Source organism: Nipponia nippon, unplaced genomic scaffold, assembly GCF_047370975.1.
Source record: "Nipponia nippon isolate SJK-2023a ecotype South Korea unplaced genomic scaffold, ASM4737097v1 scaffold_3, whole genome shotgun sequence".
NCBI lineage: Eukaryota > Metazoa > Chordata > Aves > Pelecaniformes > Threskiornithidae > Nipponia > Nipponia nippon.
In genome coordinates this window covers 77,596,209-77,619,307 of record NW_028262347.1, presented here as the reverse complement: position 1 = coordinate 77,619,307, position 23,099 = coordinate 77,596,209, and the positions used below count along the sequence as shown (strand labels likewise).

General features: G+C 37.3%; 1 protein-coding gene and 1 long non-coding RNA gene across 4 annotated transcripts in view; one reads left to right on the top strand and one right to left on the bottom strand.

Annotated features, from left to right (window-relative positions):
- SHISAL1 (shisa like 1) overlaps positions 1-23,099 on the top strand; it is an 84,410-nt gene that overhangs the window by 15,643 nt on the left and 45,668 nt on the right. For all 3 annotated transcript variants that reach the window (XM_087767014.1, XM_087767013.1, XM_087767012.1), the window contains exon 2: positions 22,140-22,238. In XM_087767014.1, coding sequence (XP_087623140.1) covers positions 22,172-22,238 — 67 coding nt within the window. In that variant the 5' untranslated portion in view covers positions 22,140-22,171. The remainder of the gene's footprint in view (positions 1-22,139; positions 22,239-23,099) is intronic.
- Positions 22,243-23,099, bottom strand: part of LOC148054714 (uncharacterized) — a 47,893-nt gene continuing 47,036 nt past the window's right edge. Inside the window, exon 5 of the long non-coding RNA XR_015706740.1 lies at positions 22,243-22,316. This is a non-coding gene — a long non-coding RNA (uncharacterized LOC148054714). The remainder of the gene's footprint in view (positions 22,317-23,099) is intronic.

Below are 23,099 nucleotides of genomic sequence, written 5' to 3'. Positions count from 1 at the left end.
TAGCCATATAACAAAAGACTCCTCTTGTAATCTGTGTCTTAAGGCACAGACTGCGGAGTGCTTGAACCTTTTGAGCTCTGTTCTGTCCCTTCCTGTATCACGTTAATATTGTTCTTGGACCCTGCATTAGCAGTTTTATATACAAAGGAATGGCTTGTCTAGTGAGCGACGTGGTTAAACTCAGTGATGGGTAATTCCTCCTCCACCATATCACTATGTGTTTTACCTTTCTCACTTCATTTACTGAAGCGTTGTATTCGATATTCACCCATTGAGAAAATAAAGTACTCTTGTTTAACTTCTTTCCATGAAGTGGGTTTTTGTTGTTGTTGTTGTTTGGGTTTTTTAAAGTTTTGATATCATGATTTGGCTAACCATGCCAACTTTTGTACGCCCAATACAAAAGTAATAAACAGCCCATTTGATTTTGGGCTGATAGTCTTGCTTATCTTCTTCTAAAACCCTGTACATAACTCTTAAATAGAATGCTTTTGAATTAATTATGTTATTGACATGGTTCTCATGTTATGCAAGCTCTGGTTCTTATATGTTCTTGCTTAAGTGACATAATCCCCTTGTAGTCACTGCATCCGTTCTTCATATGGCAAGAAGTTATCTTGCTCTCAGTTCACTATAGGTCCATGGGCAACTTTCTGTATCAGATTTCTTTTGCTTGTAATAGTTCGGGTTCTTTGCAGTTTGCATAGTGGTTGTCCACTGTATACTTTAATTTGCTTCACTTGGCACATCCTCATTTCCTCAAGACAGTTCAAGTCTGAATCTTCCAGTGGTCTTTCTCTGTTTCTGTTGTATATTGTAGTTACAGCCTGGTCTCTTGTCAGTGCAGTATTCCTCATTTATCTCTAAGGATGTTTCATAGTTGGCCCTCTCTGCTGGATTTGACTAAAAGACTGCTGTCAGAAATAAGGTTTCTTAAAACTGTCTGACACTTAACTGGGGCCCAGTGCTAGTAGATAGGATGTGATTCATTAAACTGGATGTATTAATGCACAATGGATTTCTCTCCATCTGTCATTCAGTGGAGTCAACAGCACATTCCTTATCTTCCAAATGGAGATGTTCATATTGATTTGCATGCGGAAAGCGCTTCCTTCTCCATTAAACTGAGTATAGATTCTGTATGCTACAGAAAGTTTTTAAAAGTAGGTGAGATGTATCCTAGGAATGTCTGAATATCTGCCAGGCAAATTTCTGCTTAGGGACCCTTAAATTCCCCCTCTTCTACTAGAGGCATTGAATAGACAACAGATTTCTTGTTCTAGTGTCATTTTGGTGTGGGCTTTTTTGTTTTGGTTTGGTTTTCTTCCCAGCATACCATTCTGTACTTGATTTTAGAAATGAAGTGTGGGGCACAGCAGCCTTTTCCACAAGAGCTGGGCCCTTTGCAAGGTTGTGTCTAGAGATGGGAAGCAAGAGCAATGATCACAGCTAGTCAATCCGTTGTCATGGGCCAGTAGACAGTCCCCAGTCCCTACTTCAGATAATGTAAGCTTACCCAGAAGACTTGTTCCCAATATCCCTCTCTTCATATTTATTATTAGATAAATGCTCAGTCCATCCTTTTGATGGGCTAAAATGAAGCAGACATTAGCAGAGTCATTTGGATCTGAGATGCTGGGTAACAAAACTGACAGTGTTTCAAGTGTTGAAGGAATTGTTCTTTTCAGGTAGCTTGTAAAGTGACTTAACTTAAAACATTGTTCAGTGATGAAGTATTATATGATGATTGCTATGGAAATAAAAAATACTACTCTTCCTGTTGTTTTCACTTATATCCTTCCTTAGCTGCATTGATACTTAAAAGAATTCGAACAGGCTTTGAATTTTCATTCTGCACAACTGGTTTTATTTTCAAAGTGTACTTAGGGCAGAAAACGCTTGTAACCATTACAGTGTTTGAAAATACCTTCCCCATACCTGGTAGTCCAGTTAGCAGTAGTAAGTCCTAACGTTTTTAACCAAGTACGTTTTCCTAAACACCTGAAATAAATGTGCTTTTATTACCCAAAGACAGCTACTTGTTCTGTTGGACTCTAGCCTGTTTTGCATAAACTTGCTTCATATGTGCAGCATCCTTTTCATTCCTGAACCTTGTTGCTAAGAAGCTTTCTCAGTCATTGGTCCATCTTCTCACTTCATTTTTATTAATATCCTATCTCATATTAGTTTCTTGTTTCCATTTATGTAGTGCACTATGTTTCAGCATAGTTAATAGGTGATTTTAACTGAAAGACAGTAAAAAGGCTTTTGGAATAGGTTTTAAAACACATTATAGTGGATTTGAAAACCTGGTTTATCACATTTAGCAGCTTGAGACAATGTACTATGATTTCTAGCTTAATTCAGGCAGATTCCAAAAAGATCACGCTATTAAGTGGAAACACCTTCACGAACTCACCAATATTTAAAGTTTTTATTACACTGAATACGCATTGTGGTATTCGCAAAATCCAAAGGGTGAAAGTCAAGCTGTTACATGCAAATGGGGAGTCTTCTTGTTAAGCCAATATGAATATATCTGTCAGATTTTAAAACCCTCCAGAAATACTTCAGAAGAAACAGAATATTAATATCCAAGACTATTCCTTGTTACTTAAGATGGATGCCTGAAAATACATTGTCCGAAAATGCTAGGGGGAAATCGCTTTCACATCACTTGTTCTCCAGAAGTAAAAGTTCCTAGTGTTTGAACAGAAGTCATGCTGCTTGTAAGTAATGGCAGAATCAGTTTTATCTTTTAAAAGCTTATTCTTAAAAGAGTGAGGCATCAAAAAGGTCCAAGTCCATTAAGAGAAGTAGGATCTTTGATTTTTTTTTTTTTTTTTCAATCTGGCTCTCACTCTGCAAACCCTGAACAAAGCAGATTGCATTGACACTTATGTATTGCAATACTATGACAGAACTATACTTCTATTGTGGAGAGAGGGTGTGCTTACAATGACATGTCAACACTACAGTGGTGGTTGTTATATATTTCTGTTATACTTGATTATCACACTTGAGACCTAAGTTGTCAGTTGGTCATGGAGTGCTGAAGCAACTGGATAGATTTTTAACGTGTGCATAGCTGAAAAACAGAGTAGCACTCAAGGCTGTTAGGTGCTGTATGCAGTCTGTGCTTAAATATATAGACGCTACCTGTATGCACACTTTCAAATTGAATCAGGTTTGTAACAGTGGAGAAAATATTAATGTTTGCACCAGTAGTTATTTTGTGTTGTAAAAGTGCTGATTTTCCTGATGAAAAACAGCTTGCTTTAATTATGAGAGTACCTTTTTCCAGTAAGAAAGTTCTGAAGGTTTGAAGTATTCATTTTTTGGGTTATATTATGGGTAGCTTTAGAGTGCATTAATTTTCTCATAGCATTGAGCCAATGGAAGAATAAACATTTTTATCTTCACACGAATGAACAATGTGTTTGCATGACAGAACGATATGAATTATATAGAGTATACAAAGAGTTTTTATTTTCAATAATACATTTTATTAAAAGCAAAGAAGCTTTAGTCTGGCTTTTAATAGTAAAAATAGGTGACATAAATATAAGACTCATGATTTTTTTTTTTTTTTTGTTAGCATATAACAAACCTTTCCAGAATGTTTTTTATGCTTCAACTACAAAGGCAAATTGAAATATGATGCAAGGTGGATAAAAAAGTAGCAGGCTAATTAGGTGCCGCGGTGTAGTGTTGACAGGTTGATAGATCCATTATAGTGGAAATGCTTTTGCTGTAGTGCCCACTATGTAACTACTTGTAGTAAAACGACATTACTTTTAGACTTCTCGCATTGCGTTCTCTCTCTTAAATACACAGACCCGCACACACACTTTCCTTTGTCTACCTCTGCTCATGGTATGCCAGAAACTTCCTGGCATGCTGGAAGACCTACCTTTGTAGCCAGGAGACATGCTATAGGAGGCCCCGATGTTCAAGGGGTTTGTGTTTTCATGTACCATGCGTGTCTCAGCTGGCTTCCTATTCTGTTTTTCTCTCATCTTCTTGGAAATACTGCTTTCCTGCTAGCTGGTAGCTTATTGGTACAATGGGAAGCCTGACTGGAGAAAAGATGGATAATTGGGATGCTTTTCCCTTGTTATGAGACCAAGATGGAAGTTTTCACTAATGTTCCTGGTGGTACTGATGTTCGCTTTCTGTGAGTAGTTTCAGAGACCCACTGATGTGCTCATGTGCTGAGTAAGGCTGAATTCAGTTGGCTCTTGTTCTCCTCCACCTATAAGGCAAACAACAGAACCTAAACACTTGCCTCGGGTTAACTGGCAGCAGTTCCAAGCACTGATTTGCTCTGAAACCTTGTATATGTGCTTCTGTGGGAGATCTGCCTTTTAAATAGTAAATTTGAAAATGTCTGTGGGTAGTCACACCAATACAACTGCCTGGATTTTTAAATGAATGATTTTAATTGCAAATGCTTTGTTAGCCCTTCACGTGGATATTCTTCTGAACTGGCTGTATTATATAGTTGCAATTGAGACAGTTCTTTATTAACAGCTTGTTTCAGGTTCATTGAGCTGATATCCCCACAGGTCTCTTCTTAAGCGCATCTATTTGTCTTGGATTGCACGCATTTAGCAGTCAGTCAGAGATGTTTAGTTTAGAAGTCTATGTATTGCTATCACATATGTTGCTGCTTTAGCTCTTCTCATTGCTTGTTGGGTTGTAAACATTGTCAGATTTGTCTTCATTCCTAACCAGTTTTCCTTTTTGCTTACTTCAACAAACAATGCCTTCTAGATTTCTTTATGGTTTGTTTTATGTACTTGAAGATCTCAGGTATTTTTCTACTAAATAAACAAATAGGCTTACTCTTTCATATGCATTAGTGATTCTTAAGTTGCAAAAAGCACACATCTTACCTTTATTAATTATCAAATGACTGTGCCCTGCAAGGAAGCAAACTGTGATGTTTAAGTTCTGGTTGCTACCTCTTGACTTCCCTGAAGAAGATTATTGCTTCTTCAGGTGAAGTTTGATCTCATCTCTGAGCATATTTTGCAATAGTTTTCATTTGAAGAGCCCCTTTGTGACAAGATTTATGACATTGGAAGGCAGTTACAGTGCAGATGCCTAGCCTGGTTATGAACCTTTCTGTGAAGGATTAAGTGGAACTTGGTGCCCGCAGTCTTGTAGTTTCAAGCTGCAAGCCTGATTAACTGAGAAGTGCTTTCCTAAGTGTGATTATTTTTTTTTTTTTAAATTCTTTCTTAATCAGTCCTATACTTCAAGGTGAGTTTTCTTTTTAGTCTGAGAGAGAGACATTTCTGCAAGTTAGAGTGGCCTTCCCGATTATTGTTAATTACCGTACAATATGAGGAAGATGATGAATTGCATGACTTGCTTTGGAAATTCATCTGTTCAGAATCCCCTTCAGCAGCTGCTACGCTTAGAGGTTATGAGCAAGATGAAATTGCAGTTTTACCCTTTTTGTCTGGCATTTTCAGTATACAATTGAGGTAAAGACAGTGTGTGTGGGGGGGGGGAAAGATATGACCCAAAAGCATCCTGTGAGAGTAAATAGCTCTTAGATAGAAGTACATCAGGTTAAGAACAAGGCCTCCTTTAAACTGACTTTTTGTTATTTACTGGATGGTGTTTCTAACTGATAGGGTTTCTGAACTGCTGTGATGTACTTTCTCAAAGAAAACACATTTTTTAATCTACGTAAAAATCAGTCTAATCTAAAATATTATGAATACATTTTGAAACCATTTCCATACTTCTTCAAATTAATTGGTGTTTCAATACTCTTCTGTTTTCTAAGTGCATCTTTGAAATAAGCATTATGATCCAAGCCTTACTGAAAGATAATTCTAGCTTCCTACTCAAGGGCTTTTGAATTTCTCCCATATTTCTCACATGACAAGTGAAACGAGACTTACTCCAGAGAGAATACGGAAAAGATTGAGACTATTTATTGGAAGGTGGGATGCAAAAGGACATACAAAATTAGAAGCGATACAGCAAGGGGAGATGAGCCCTTTTGTAATGCAAGAATAAGACAATGTTAAACTGGTCCAATACTATTTATTTACAACTAATCAATAGAAGTCATTGAGCTAAAAGATATCCATGCTGATAAGAGCTCCAGAGAAGAGCTGACATTTATAGAAACAATGAAATAACTGTAATAATTCACTGTTATGATAATTACATAAAGAGTTTTCAGGAGTAAAGTTTTTTCTTCAAAACATTATAAGCCTCTAACAAAAGGGATATAGAAGAAATTTACCTCAAAGACAAACTTCTGCTCATGTCCACTTTCAAATATTTACCAGTCTGTTCTGCAGAAGGCAAACTGGATTTGACCTATGACTGGTATGACAGCCGAATTTTCTGTAGGAATTTCACTGTAGCCTCTTCTAACCTACTGAAATACCTCTAAAAATCTACTCTTAAGAATCAAAGCTTCCATTTTGTGTTCTTATATTGAAACTTTTGTCATTGACCTCAGCGTAATGAATTTGACATTAGAATTAGATTTCCGAGTTAGTGGCCATATGGAAAAATTAAAGCATATTGTATGAGGAATGGAGTGACATTAAATAGGGTTAAACAGAAATGTTTTTGCCTTTTCAAGGAGGAAAAAAACCCTACAACTGTTAAATCAACCCAGAATGTTTCATTTCACACAGGACCGTGTGTATTTCTCTTGCTCTATAAATTAGAGACAAATAAAATAAGCTTTTGGATGTTTCTAGAATAAAATGCTCAGTTTTTTTCTGTTGTTGTTCTCAATTCTCTACATCTAGAATATGGAACTTCTAATTTTAAAAAAATAGTCATTTTTAGCTGACTTTATAAATGAGTATTCTTGTTATAAAACTTAAGTTTTGGTGCATGCAGTATAATCAAAGTGTCCTATTTTGATTTACACAATGAACAAGCAGGAAATCGGCTCTTTTCCTCAAAGAAGACTTCTTAAAAACAAGAACTTGTGTAAATCCTTACGAGTTAAACCACCTGTAAAAGAAATCTAGACAACTGGCTTAAAAGAACAGAGCTGAACGTAACTATCTAGAGTATAGCCATCTGATAGTGCTACCAGCCTGGCCAGTAAGCAGAAAACTAGGATGATTAAACTAAAGTTCTAGCAGTTGTAGCCACCTGTAGGTCTTACAGGTGTAAGGTCTTAAGGCTACCTGGAAGGAGAAAAAAACAAACAAACAAACAAACAAAAACCAAACCAACCAACCAAACCCCAAAATGTTTTACTTCTGCTATGTTTAAATCTATCATGAATACACATTTTAGGATGAGGCAGCAAGCTTAACAGTGTCTCACTGCAAAGAAGAGGCAGAAGAAACCCTCAAAATTCGTGCACATGGAATAAGGTACTATTCTGGCTTTTGAAAACTATGTAAACCATTCTTCGGGCAGATTATTTCCTGCAATCAGTAAGATTTCAATGCTTAGAAATTTTTCAGCATTGTGGCCAAAACAATTAAATTTTTTCAATGGTATTAGTGTAGGATGGATAAGATGCTAAATAAGAATAAATTATATCTTTGCATGAAAGACTTTGGAGTGGCTAAGCCTTCTTAGGAGGGCTGTGTTTATTTGCTACATTTTGCTGTAACTATAAATATAGATTATTTTCTTAAAGCAAAACCTTGACAACATATTTAAAAGTTTGTTTGACTTATGGTTCCGTTTAAGACCTACAGTAGCTACAACAGCTGCTCGCTGACTATTCAAAAGCACTTGGAAAAGGCTGAAAAGCCTCCTTTACCATTGTTGTGGTGCCTGAATAGGACAGTAATCCTAGATGGTAATTACATGACGCAAATTACACCACAACACACTGCAGTCTACGCTTACCCTTTTAACTGATGTTGAAGTCTAGGTATTAAAACATGAGGGATTCAGGGGCAATGGGGTTAACCAAGATAAGGATTGTTTTGGAGAGGGAAAACAGGACAACAAGGAGAATACAGAGTAATATATGACCTTTGCTCAAATACCACAAACCAAAGCAATATGTATAATAGTGTAGAAGACAGCTGATTACCAAGGAAGCTGAGGAATGGACTGCTGACTTCGATTTTTGGCTAGAAAAGATCATGTGTCAGTGAACTTAGAGATGATGGGGAGGTAGAGGAGGATTTTAGAGGCAACTAGAAAGCAGAATAAAATTCAAGACCTGAAGGGTTCTTCAGAAGTCATCTGGTCATTTTTATTCCCACCATTTTGGCTGGAGGGACTAAATAATGATTTAAGCAGCTGAAGGAGGTAGAAGATGGGAAGGAATAGAATAAGGTTATACAGGAGGGGAGAAATCACTTCTGCATCTGGCTCCTACTTCCTTACTTGGACAACCCTGTTTTCCATTACACTGTCAGTTAGTTTCTATCTCATCCCCTCCTTTGCCTCTTGAAATATTAAGCCATCTTTCCCCAGTTTTCCAGAGATGTCTCTCTGAGCTGTCATTCCAGATAAAATAAGGAAGGCAGATTTCAATCCTTCTTTCTCCATATCAGACCTCTTTATTTAGGGGAAGGCTGAAATTCAGGTTTGGAACTTGTAGCTGAAGGGGGTTAATCCTAAATATAAAAAGCTCCTCTGCTCTTCACAGACTTCATTAGATTCTGTTCAGCTACATGTGAGTTCTAAGGATTTCATAATTTGGTATATTTTTGGATGTAATTTACCGTCCCAAGACACAATTGTCTGGGGTATATGACTTCATCCATACTGATAAATATATTACATAGCGGCCATCAGAGGCCTTATGGTTAGTGAAAAGAAAATCACTGCAGAATGAGCGTCTGTGATGGCTGCCAAAAGGATTACATTTTTATTAGACAAGAGGGTCAAAAAAAATTTTTACAATACATATGATGTTTGGGAACAGACCTTGAAAATGCATTAAGATACTAGGATTAAAATAATACTCTGCTCATAAAATTTGTATGCATATTGTGCCTCTCCGCCTTAGATGCTGTAGCACCAGCTTTTTTTTGTCATATGTTTTACAATCAGGTTTTATGATAAGTTTTCTGCGTTCCCCATTCAAGCAAAATAGCTAAAACTGTCTGCCTTACAGGATAATAAAATTGTCGCTTAACAAATGTAGCTAATTTCATATTGCTAAAATACCCAAAAGAATGGGTCATTGGGACCAGACTGTGAGAAACTGTTCCCTGGGCCAATAAGGGATTCTTTACGTACACTTTGATGAGGTAACGCATATGATGTGGTATTACTGCAGAGAGGACATGCAGTTATTCAGCCAGAATTTCCAGAAACAAAGCACCTCGCTTTTAAAATAATTCTTGTGATTTAAAACTCTACATTCTTATTTCGTTTCTTTAACATGTCCTGTTCCTCACCATCTCTGAATGTGGAGGTTAAGTATGACCCTTCAAAGATATCTAAGCTTGTTTTCTGCAAGGATGGTTTAAAGTGATATCGGTATCCCTGTATTCTTTCATCAGAATCTTTCAATAAATTGATGTGTGTATTTAATTATATGCAGGTTAAATAATTCTCTTTTAAGTTCTTAGGGTCAGAGACTTTGTAGGAGTATCTCAAAGATAAAGTGGCTGGCATCTAGTTCCTGCCAGAAAGTCCTAAGTTAGACTTCTGACTGCCACTTTCCAACTTCACTAGTACAGAAGGCGTCACTATGGCTTATAATGCCTTCAAAGTTGACCACTACTAAATAGGGTACAGCAGAATTACCTAGCCATACCCTCTTTTGTATGTAAACCTTGTGAAAATCATTTAAACATTGAGTGAGTTTATATTCTCATATGTAATGGGTTGGGGGGGGGGGGGGAGGGGAGGGTGGTGTTTCTTTTTCTTTTTTTTTCCTAACCTGGTCAGTTTTCACAGAAGCATGGCATTTTTAATCAGTGTTTCGTGTTTAAGGTGTTAGACCTAGAAACTTGATATACAGTTCTCAAATCTGATGTATTCTTCCTTTATGAGTGTAACTGCTCTGTGCATCAGCTTCTTTTCTGTAAACTAGAAATAGTACCACCTCTCCACTTGTCTTTTTTCATTTGTTTAGGCTCTAAAATATCTGGGAGAAGAAATGGACTGCATGGCTGCAATATTGCTTGCTAGTAATATCTTTGCTGTGTGGTATATATGATGAATGCTGTACTTTCTTCCTTACATATGAATTATTTGGAGTTGATATGTTCTGTTGATGATGTGCTGGTCTATAAGGTAAATCCGAAATGAATGTCGCTGTCAGGAACCATTTCAGAAAGTTCTGTCAAATGGAACTATTGGGTACTGTCAACCGGAAGACAAGTAGTGGTTTGTTACTACGGATGTCAGCATCCGATGTAAAAAGCTGATCCTGTTGACTTCAAGGCAAAACTCCCACTGCCCTCAGTAAAGCTGATATTTTACCCTGAAACTTAATTATAAGTTAGCTAAGGAGCTAATCAAAACACTATGGTAAAGTTACTTTGCACAAGATACAGAAATAAATGTGCTTCTCCATGTAGAGGAAACTTACATAGCATAAACCAATTGAGCTGAATAAAAATACATGGCTGGGTCATGCTTATTTTATGCATGACTCTAGTACACTTTCCATCTGCAAGTTATAAGGTGCTTACTGTTTGTGCATGCTGAGGTAAGTTGGATTTAGAAGGATGCTGAAACTAGTAACATACTACTGGCTTACAGAAAGATGGGTAAATATTTTTTTAGGAATACTTTGTTTCTCACCATAGAGCACAATTGTCAGCTCAGGGGCTGACACAATCCACAAGGGCGGTCATTCCTCAGTCAGTTGCTTTGTAGTCATGAGCCTGTGTTCAGGGTCACTTACTGTTGGTTGGGATGTGGGGTGATTGTTCTACACTCTACAGTATATCGTGTGAGCCCGTCGACCTCCTACCAGACTTGCACATGTACCAAGCTAAGGTGAAACTGTGTTTCCAATGTAGTTGACAGCAAAACCTTATTTCAGTAGTGACATAATTTTGCACCCAGCTGAGTCCAATGGGACTTAGCCCCATGACTGAAACCGAGTGTATTTATCAGTCTTCATAATGGCACTTAGGGCAGTTATATTCTTGAGGCATTTAATTTTTGCCTTTAAGCTTCACTGTTTAAAAAGGTAAAACTAATCCCTATCAATATTGGAATTTTTCAACAAAGTAAACCATTCTAGTACCTATGCGGAGAGAAGCGTACGTATAGGTCGCATGCAATCAGTGCCGGCTTTGCACTGTAATAACCCAGAATACCATGCCAGAACCTCTTTCAGGGGTGAGCTGAGCTTCACTCCATCCCTGCCTATACAAGAGACTTTCAGAGCCTCTTTGCAGCATCTCTTCCATACAGATTGTTCTCTGTGCACTACTGTAATTACAGGCATATAAATGGCAAGTGTTGCAGGTGGAAGCCATTTCTTAGGTACGTGGCTGTGTGGAGCAAAGTGCAGTGTTGATGTCAATGGCTCATGACTAGGTTTCACAGGGACTATTGTAGTACTTGGAACACTAAGGAGTACGCTCTCTGTGTATGATGTATGCCTGCCCACTGAGCATACACAAATAAATATTAAGCGAAGGAAGCCACTTCTAAATGAATTGTGGTTTCAGTCAGCAGTTAATGCTTCTGGTACATTCCTGTATTTCTGCTCAATTCCACTTGGTTCAATGGGGAGGGGGTGTTCAATGCTTGATCCATGTGAGGTCGAGAAACAGGATTTCTGTGGAATTCTATTCAAGTCTTTTCAAGTAGCTTCTCTTGCACCTACCTCTGCACAGCAAAAAATCTGCAGAAAGCCCAAGCTAAGACATAAAATAAGCACTTTTTACATCCTGTAAAACAAAGGTTGGGGCCTGTGATGTCGCCACCAGCAGCACAGCTTTGTTTTACCTGGTTTTTCAGTTGCAAAAATGCATGCTCAAAAAAAAAAAAAAAGAAAAACGATAAATAATTGTTAAAAGCCACTTTTCTGTTGCTCTGCATGCCTTTTTTCCTTCTGCTTGGCAACCTCCACACCTGCTGTTCTGACTACTAAAAATTCTCCTCTCTTTTGTCCTGCATGTATTTCTGCCTAAGAGGAGAGGACAAAGGATTCACTAGCATTTTTCTTGGTTCTGCTGCCTTCTAACTTTCAAAATGAAGTTCTTGTTAACAACTCAGTGTTCTTGGGGCTCCAAAATTTAGAGTTTTTAATTAGAATGGCTATGAGCTAGGATGGTTGCAGTAGCACAGGCACGTACTGCTCTTAAACCCAGCTTTTTAATTTATTCTTTAAGTGTATTGCAGTGAAAAACAGCATTTTCTGCTGCAGTGTGAGGCTGCTGCGTTTAACAGGAATGAGGCAAAAGAACAGGTGAAAGGAAGTTACTCCCATCATCTACCATACAATTTTTCTCTCCGACATTTGTTGGTTCAGGGCTCCCACACAGTTTCCTTTTTCCTTAGCTGGTGCAGTGACAGCTCCTTATCCTGTCCTAGTCTGCTTTAAGAACAGCCTTCATTTGTGATGTTACTGAGAAACATTTCAGTATCTGAAATGTTTGAATATATTGAATATACCATTGCAGATGTTTGAAGGAGGAAGGCCGGTTCTTTCTCAGCTTACTCTGATGGGTGTTTTCCATCGTTATCTTTAATGAGAGGGTGAGCAAGGTTTGACCAAAATGTTTCCTGGAATCCAAAGAGTTATTTGCCTCTTAAGGGAACACAGATAGCTAGTTTCAGATTTCAAAAGTGAAAAAGTTGCCCTGTGAACAAATTCGTACAAGAGCCACCCCATCCCAGAAACAAGACCACTACCACACACATGGAAACGGTAAATTAAGTGCAGAATTTTGGCAGTTCACCCCAGGTGACTACCTGGGCCATTTTATTTCTCATAATCCTTGTTGTTGCCAGCACTAAGGGTATATTGACGCTACTCTGTGGTATAAAGACAGCTGAGCTGGTTCTAGATGAACCGACTTAAATACTGGAAGCAACCTATATTTCTTCACAGGGTAGGCGAGCCTACACGTAGGTCTGCACTAGGACAGCTGGTGTGCTTTCAGTTCACATTTAGAACTGGCATGCAGTGCACATTGAGATGTTTTCCTTAGGAAAGTTGGAGTAATACTGCCAAAATACTTGTAGTGCAGATCCATCTATGTCAGATAAGCTACACATTGTGTTGGCATAGTAAAATGATCCTCATGAGAGAAAAAAAAAAAAGTATTTTTGCTAGTTTAACCACAACTGGCAGCTTCTTCTAGCACTGCTACATTAATCAGGGGTTGCACCCTTTCCTGACCTAGCTAACTGTGCCAGCAAAATTAGCTGGTTTTCCCATTGCAATGTGTCCTGGTTTTAAAATGTGTTAAATAGCATAGTGGCATTTTTGAGCAGGAGCACAAGTTATCATTTCAATGCTTGCTGGCCAGAAAACCATTTTAGAGCCTTTTAGAAAGCACTAGCTCTAGTGCTGTAAGATAGGGCGTGCTTAAGGTAATAACTTTGCAAGGATTGATGCCTAGTGGTTAGCCAGAGTTAAAGTATAACTTGGTACCCATACAGGGGCTTGCAATGTTTGGTTAGATTGTAAAGGAATGCAGTAATAATTCATATTTGTAAAAGGACACATCATTTCTGAAGTTGATGGAAAGAGGAAAAAAGTATTCGTGAGAATTCCTTTGAATTTGGCGTTTTTAAATTAATCCTTTTTTTTCTGAGTCCACTTTAACTTTTGCTTAACTTATTCATCATATTTTTTCACTTTTGAGCAAAATAATTTTTGAAACTGTTTTACAAACCCAGAGTGACTGAAGGTTAGAAACCAATCTGTTTAGATACAGATAATGATTAACAATGTTTAAGAATGTGAGAATGAAATAAAATTTAGATGTCAACAGACTCTTCACAGGAAGGTTTATTTTTCAAAGAGGCCATTTTGAAAGGAAAATGTATCAAAAGTGTTCCCATAGAGACTATAGGTAGTGGCAACATATTGGTGAAACCAAAAATTTATTTTTCGCTAGATAAATTGTTGATATATTATTTTCTTCTCAAACGGATAATAAAAATACACTAGCCAGGTTTACTGCCATGTTTATAGATACACATATTCTCAGCTTTTAGAACTATGCTGTAATATAGAGATGAGCGATATTTGTCTATTAGATTTGGGAGATTTTTAAAACATGCCAGTTATAACACCTCTAATTTTACCTTCATAACTGGTTTTATTTCTCAATAATATCTTCAAAATTACATGGACAAACTGTTTCCAATAAACTAGTAGAATTTACATTATTAATTTAAGACTTGGAAATTGTAATATTGTAAATTAAAGTACATTTGCTCTGGTTCTGTACTGAAAGTAGCTCAAAAACACAAGCTTAAGTTTCCCTAGAGAAGAGCTTTGCATTTCTTAAAAGCTGAAATGATAACTTGATTAACAATAGAGATTTTTTAATCACTTTGAAATGAATCCTGTCCTGCTCTCAAGTTCTCTCAGAAAATTATTGCAAAACTGTGTATGTTTCCTTATCATTCCTGCCTCATGGGAAACTAAGAGCATTCATAATTTCAGAGTCAAAATTCAGTTGTTTCAGATTACTTTGTTCCATGAATAGACCACACTTGATAGTTTCATTTTACTAGATTTATTTATTAATTCATTCATGAAGCACTAGTTTCAGCTCACACAGCTGGCTAATCTTAGAAGCTGGTTGCACAAAATTGCTCAGCTGCGTTGTTTGACTCAATAATCCAGGTTTGACTCAATAATCTGTTTGACTCAATAATCTGAACGGAGCTTAGTTCATTAAAAATAAGGATTCTGGATGACTACAACAAATCATGGAATCATAGAACCATTTAGGTTGGAAAAGACCCTTAAGGTCAAGTCCAACCGTAACCTATCACTGCCAAGTCCACCACTAAACCATGTCCTCGAGCACCATGTCTACCCATCTTTTAAATACCTGCAGGGATGGAGACTCATCCACTTCCCTGGGCAGCCTGTTCCAGTGCCTGACTACCCTTTCGGTGAAGAAGTTTTTCCTAATATCCAACCTAAACTTCCCCTGGCGCAGCTTGAGGTTGTAGCGAGGTGGGGGTCGGTCTCTTCTCCCTAGTAACAAGCGATAGGACGAGAGGAAGCGGCCTCTTTGTCAGCTGCCTACACTCATGCTGATACAGGCCGTGCAAATGAGAATATATGAATATTTCAGTCTCTTAACAAAACTAAGTGGTGTTCAGAGCATTAGGAAAGGTTGCAGCTCTTGGCTGCAGAAGGAATTTTGCTTTTGAGAAGTGAGAAAGTTGCCACTAACTTGTAGCTGAAGTTAGTTATCAGTGTCAGTAAATCATCACAACTGCAGCTGTTATTTTTACATAGCTAACTGTTTTCCCAAAGTAATTCAGGCATTTTTCCCCAAAATGAGATACAATGTATACAGTGAAGGGACAGTTGTAGGACAGACAGCAATCTAAAATTTTCTGACCAATAAATCCAGGAAATCAAATATTTATCCTACCAAATGCAAATATGTAATGAATTACACCAAGAAAATGATTAGCTAAAGTTTATTTGCACTACAGCTACATTATAGTAATATCTTTAATATCTTTAGTTTTGCTATGGAGACAGTGAGGATTTTGGCTGTCAATAAAGATTTTGTGCTATCTTAGGGAAGTTGCTGATCAGTTCAATTTTGTGATTAAAAGGTCTGAATGTACCACTGATTCTCTAAAATTAATTCTCTTGTAATAAGGGAATCCTTTAACTTCTGTATCAGATTCTGCTGCGCAATGTACTGTGTAGTCAGGGTAGGAACTGCTAAAATCCATTTCCAACTTGCATATGTATGATGTGTGTCTCAGAACGTAGGTGTAGGACAGGTTGCAATGGCTGACTAAAGGTGTTGGTGAAAAGGGAAAGGGGTAAAAGAGGCAGGAGATGAATGAGCGGCTTTGACAGTTGGCAGTTATAGCATGTACAGGTTTCTTGGCCTTGTCCTATTAATAACAGCTGTAGACTGCTTGAAGATCACAGGATGGTCTTCAGGCTACTTAATAGCTTTGTTTTTTAGGACTCATGCATGTTGTCTCTTCATAACTGTTTGGAGAATAGCTGGGGGAATTAATAAATGTGGGGGGCTGAAATAAAACAAAGTAGTTCACACTTTCAATTTTAAAATTTATAAAATAAGGGAGAAGAATTTCATGACCAAGTTAGTGTAATATAAATTTGCTTGTCTTTAGCAATACTAAAACCCTAACTCCAATGCCTTAGCTGGAGTTGTGTAGAGACTCACACATGCTTAACGTCAAGCGTACGTGTAGTAAGGCGTTTTTAGGGAAGAGACACTGAGTAATGGTAATGCTGCACTATAATCCAAAAGGTTTTCTACCAGCTATTCCTTTTCATAGGTTGTTTGAATTGTTTCAAGTAAGACAACTGTCAACTGAAAACTAGTATCTGTTTTTCATAAACATTTTCTTGAGGTTATTGCAGTGTGAAACCACATGTTTTCTTAATAATCAGGTTTTCTTTCATGCCAGTTAAATTGCTGCCTTTGTAATAAGACTGTAGTTTTATTGTAATAGCATTCATTAACTCATTCTAGATGCATTTTTAAGCCTATTTTAACATGAGAAGTGAACAGAGCTGGACTACAAGTTAGGTTTGGATCACAGCCTTCTCTTTTCCATCTCATTTTAAATAGCTTTCCCAAGCACTGTGATTGTCTCGGCCACATTATTCATCCCCTTACTGCTACCACAATGCAACCAGTCTTGTCTCTTGTCTTCAGATGGGCAAATAGGTTGAGGAGGCCATTTCCCTTCTCGTGATCCTCCTTGTCCCAACAATGTAGGAAGTGCAGCAAAGCTAATACGTGTCTGAGGTTAGTGAGGGTGTTTTCCAGGAGGCTGGGGAATAAGAGATTATGGAAATCAGAGCTTTTCTAGGTATCATTTAGTCATAACTGTGAAAGATGACCATGCCCCAAGAGAGTGGAGGAAGAAGTGGAGGGAAGCCCATCACTGCAACTGCTGTTGTGGCATGATTTCTCAGGGCCAGGTCACTGGTACTTACTAAGATTGGAAGGCCTGCTGGACATTAGTGTGAAAAGAGGGAGTCATCCTCCATTACATAACATGTGGTGGTATGTTTTTACTTCTATAGTTGTGTCTGTATGTAGGTGTACCTATCTTGGTATAGCAGTGATATACCTATGTATCTTTTGGTTAACTATGAAAATTAGCAGAACCTCTATGGCTCTCTGCAGTTTTGTAATTCTGTCATTTACTTTACCTTGGAAGAGCTGGCAGCTATTGGGGTAGGACCTTCTGGTCACTAAGAAAATACAAACAACTGAAACTGAAATGACACTAAAGTTACACACACAACCTTGCCATAAAGTGTAGAGCCAGATTTAAGAGGAGGTGTAGGAGGTATAGCAGATATGTTTTTTTAAGGAAAGCTTGTAAGAAGTGGAAGTTGTAAGCCTAAGAAAAGGATGAGTAAAGATAGGATCACACTTTCTGTATGTATTAATTAGACTGATGCAAAGAGAGGTGTAACCAATGTATCTGTAGGTAAATAATTCTCCAGCTCCGCTGGGGATAGGATGGGCTTGAATCAAAGCAAAGGAGCTGCAAGTTAGACATAGGAAAATCTTTCTAGCCATGAGGTTAGAGAAGCACTGGAAGGGAATTGCCTGAGAAGGCTGGAAAACCCCTCTGGGGGTGGAGATTCTGTGAACTTCTGATAAGAATGGTCTAGATGTATTTAATCCTGTGGCAGAAAGATGGATTAAATGATCTCTTGAATTGCCTTATTTTCTGTTGTTCTATACAGAGAGCTAACCTGTGAGGCAGTGCTGATGTATTTAATAAATTCTCTTGCTAGCTCCTTTTGTTCTTCCTAATAACCAAAAAATGCAAAATATGCAATGTTTTTCAAGCATCTCTTCTAAACAGAGCTTTTCTTTTCCTTCAAAGTGAGGGGAAAATTATTTCTACATTAAAGTCTTGCCACATGAAATGGTTATTTCTCTTGGCAGCTTTTCTTTCCAATGATTCACTGATTCCCTTCAAGAAAAGACAGCTAGATAAAACTGTAAGGATAACCAAAGCAATGTACGTAGCAGCAGAGTAAGAGCTAGAATGTCACGGTGTGTGAGTAAAAAGTAAAATCTGGCGTAATGATCTGATACATATATCTGGTCCCTGCACCTGATGTCCATGGTGAGGAGGGAGTTTGAATGCAAACGAGTTCAGTTTCTGTAGTGGTGGTAGTGGTATGAGAAGTTAGAGTGCAATTGCAGGCTCTTCATTGGCAGAAACAAAAAGCCACCCACCTGCTGTGTCTCATATTAATGTCTGTTCTCCTTGATCATAACGTTACAGCACCTTTCCTTTGAATGTTGCTCTCTTTGAATCATTCATTGTTGCATTTTCTGCAAGGGAAAGCAATATTCCTAATGTAATCCTTATTCTGTGAAAAGATAGCAAAGCACTTAAAAAGTGTGAGGAAGGGCCATTTCATCTATTTCATAGTAGACCTGTTGAAACACAGAGTGAAAAAAAGCCTCTAAAACTGTGATTCCTCAACCATTTTTTTAGTCTACTTTATGATGTAGCTGCAGAGATACTTGTGATTGCTAGCAGAAGGGAGGAGGTGATGTGAGTTTAGGAATCTCAGAGGATATGGAAAAGGATGGGCATTCTCCTTCCCTCCACAAATAAGCTTAAAATGGTGCATTAAAAATTAAAATCGGTGCCTTAGACCACCCTTCTAATTGCTGATTTACAGAACTAGAAAGAAAACCTAATCTCTTAGCCTCTAGGCTCTCAAATTTTATTTAAAAAAGAAAAAACAAAACAAAAAAAACCCAAACCAAACAACAACAAACAAACCTACAATCAAATTTAGCTTTCCTCTTTCCTTCAAATGTAATTGTCTAATTTTAAAGTGCCCTGTCAGTCTTGACTAATAATAATCATAAAAAATTATTCAGCTAGTTCACCGCTAATTACCATGTTTCTATCATGTCTATTCTGTGGCCTAGCATTAGGAAACACTTCGTATGATCTAGGCGCTTTCTTTTAGTGTGCCACCTGTTCTCCTGCCCATCTCTTCCACCTGGCTGATTGAGCTTAATAGCTCAGAGACATCCTCATGATACTGCACTAAATATGACTGCTTTAGTCAGACAACAGCATGTAAAAAAAAAAAAAAAATTCAAAATGGTCAAGTAGTGAATGGTTAGCTGTATCTCTGTCCTCCTAAAAATGGTCATATTCAGTTTAATGATCACTGAAGCAGTAGTTATAAAATTGGAGCATTTCCCCATCATCACAAATATGTATGTATGTATGTATGTATACATGGATTCTGTCACTCTCCTGGCCTTTGATGTGTGGCTCTGGTGTTTTAGTCTCTCGCACTGATCTTCCCAGCTGGCACTTAATAAAATACAAGCATCACAAGACTTGGATTAAAATGCCAATTTCATTGTTGCCAGTTCTATTGGACATAATTGAATAAATCTTCCCCTCCCTGAAAAGCTTCTAGATTTCTACATGCAGTACTGATTAAAAAATTACTAGTAAGGCTGTATGTACTCAATTACTAGCAAGACTGTACTTTTCAAAAAAACATGCATCTTATTTCCAGTCTGAGTTAATCTTCCATAACTCATCTGCCTTCCCCCCCCCCATCATTCTCACTGCCTGGTCAAATTGCATGCTACTAAGTGAGATACTTTATGGAAATCTACTATATTACTACTATCTTTAAGCTACCTTCATCAACAACAACACTGAGAGAAATAAAATTTACTTTAATATAAGCCCACAGTGATATGCATTAATTATATTACTCTCCTTAATTATTTATTAATTGGATTCTATATTAACCATTCCATTAACTTTCTTTAGATCCACATCATGCTCACAAGCTTGTAATTACATGGATTATCTCATTTACTTCTAAAAATGTCCTTAGGTTTCTTCAGGTCCTCTGAAAGCTGCCATAGTTCCCCAGCAAACTGAAAAAAGGATGTATATGTCCCCCAGCCAGCTCTTCTAGAATAACTGGATACAAATTACACAGAATTGCAAATATCAAATTACAAACCTTAGTATCAACTCATTAATGTCATCCTAAATTATTCTTGATATGGAAATATTTAGTAGTCTGGGCTATACCAAACATCTGTCTCTTCCCTGATACACAACAGAAGTGCTTATTGATCTCTTTTTAATTAACTGTTACTAAAGCCAAGATTTCCCTCTAGTAATGAATTACGATCAGAATTCCTGCAGCTTTGGTTTACTCAGGAAAAAATCTTTTTCCTTTTATTCCTAACAATATTGGCAATAGCTTGTTCTTTGTATCTGTTTTTCTTTATTAAACTCCTACATTCTTAACTTCTGGCTTGTATTCTGTATTACGCTTTTTTATGTAATTCTAACTTTGAGTGTGCTTGGTGTTTTAACTAATACGATATTCCTTCTGAAAAAAGGTGTCGGCTTTTTCAAATAGGATTGATGCTTACAGAAGTATTCTTAATGAGCATTCATAGTTTTCTGCACTTTTTTTTTTCCCTCATGGTGTTATGGTTTCTAATTGTTTTCCCCTTGGAAGAACTGACTTATTTTAAAGCTACAAATACAGTGGTTTGGATGTTAATCATGTTTGCAGATAACAGTATAAACTATCGTGATTTATTGTACAAAAGTTACACTGATTTTTAGGTTTGTGACCTGTTGTTTTTCGTATGCTAAGGTGACTTCTTAGAGAATCTGCTTGTTCCAGACACAGCATTTTTTGTTAGTGAGAAATCTTTTGTATCTACACGCTTTGTAGATAGCACTGTGTCTCCCCTCCTGTGCCCACACATGCTACTCAGAATTTAGTTATTCATGATAATGTTGGTTTTCACCCGCTCCCCTTTGTTACATGCAGGTGCAATTGTCCTGGGATTTTAATTTGATTCAGTAGATTGTAGTAGACACCTATTAGTAACCTAGTATTTATATGATACAGCACTGATTTCATAAGCATTTGGCATCATGTTGCTCTTGAGCTGCCAGAAACAAACAGCGTAATTTTTTACATAAATTGCTGTTTTCCTTTCTTTTTTCCAAGCTGATCCTTTATAAACACCTTAGAACAATTTTTTTTATCAACTCAAGAATTCCACTCACCCCATCAGGTTTCAGCAGCACCACCTAGGCTTTCTGGTTTATAGCCCAAGCTCCCAGTGTTGTTGTGCAAACCAATAAATTACCTCTTCGTTATTCTCTAACGTCAATGTGAGTTCAGGATGCTGAAGACCTTATGCGTCCAGCATTAGTCTGCATTAGCAGTGACAACAGGATAGGGTACCAGACGTTCCTATTGATGTTGATGACAACACTTGCGTTGGGAGGGAGCCTCTGCTAGAGCTGTAGAACGTGCAGCCGGTGATGTTGAATCAATGCGGATGTAAGATGCGTTTGGACTCGCCCCGTTGTGAGGCTCTTCTGCAAAAAAACTAGGATAGCCTGTTTATGATGACTGCCAGCCAAACTGCATCACATCTCACCCTCATTTCTAGGAAAACAAGAAATAATTATCCCATGAAATGCTCTGATTCTAATGAAAAGAGTTTTTTTAAAATGTTTCCAACCATCTCAGTTGCTCAACCCACTTTCTGAACGACTGCACCCTCTAATGGGGTAAAACAGATTGACTTTCAAAGCAGCCAATTTATTTTTACATTGTTTGTATCCTTCTAGTCCTTATAGACATAATACAACAGCCCATTCTTGTGACAGTAAAACAAGCGCACTTTTGCTGAATGTAGATTTCAGAGGAGGTGTGAATAACCCATAAAGACTTCATGTGATTCATCTCTACTCTGGGTTAATGAAAGGTATGTAAATAGCTGTATACATTCATGGTGAAATGAGAAAGGAATTTTAACGGAATCGTAGAAAGAAGAATTTATTTCACTTCTAAGTCCAGAAAAAAGTATGATTTTTTTTTTTTTCTTATTGTGTGAAGCCATCTCATTTTACCAAAGCTTTGTGGGTAAGAAAAAGTTTGAACAATGAAAGTGAGATGAAACAAACACTTAACCATGATGTTGCATCTTGTCAAACAGGTAATTCTCTAATGGACCAATGAAAGCCAACGATGACAAGTTGTGGTCAACAGTCCTTAAATGTGCTGATGGTTCTGCTTTCGTTACTCTTGTCAGCAGGTAACTTTTATACTCTGAACTCATCTTTCACTGATGCGTGCCACAGGGAAAAATTAGTTGCAATTTAATACTGGGTTCCTACAAAACAAACAAGATCAAATGGATTGTTAATTGATTAATAAATAAATAAAGCCTCTTTGTATTTAAGAACTGGAAGCTAGAATTTTAAATGCAATTGAAAATTCAGTTTAAGAAGGAAAAGGTGGTGGGACACTGACATGGTAAAGCAGGCTGAAAGTTTAAAAGAAACAAAGCTACTGTTTTGATATGCTGGTTTTTCAGCTCCTCCTACACCACCGTACAATCCAACCATTTTGCTAAATAACCATCTATTGGAAGTAGAGCAAGTCAGGTTCCAATTGTATGTTTTTATATGTGCACAAAAGAGTATGTAAGCATGTGAAGGACTGAACTTGGAATTTCAGCTATTGTTGCGATGAATACATGTTAGATACAATGTAACTTATATATATTTAAAAGAAAAGTGCATGATGTCATGGTATGCAAATATGATGTTATTTTCCTGAATCTAAAGAATTGACTGGACCAGGGAGTGGTTCCAGAGATTTTTCTCTTAATGCTTGGTAGATCTGCCCTAGATGTTTGCTACCAGCACACAGAAAGGATTTGTGCAGAAATCTGCCAGTTGTTAGATTGAGAATTAGTCAAATGCAATGATTATTAGTAGCATTTGTTCTTCAGGAGTTGTTTATGACATTAAGGTTTTCTGTAATTAGGAATGAATATTTAAAAAAAAATAATTAAAACTGTTCTTAGTCCAAATAGGTTTGATCCTATGAGTTTTTAACTCTCAGTAGAACCTCTCTTATCCTCCATTCTTGAAGCACTTTTTAATCCAAA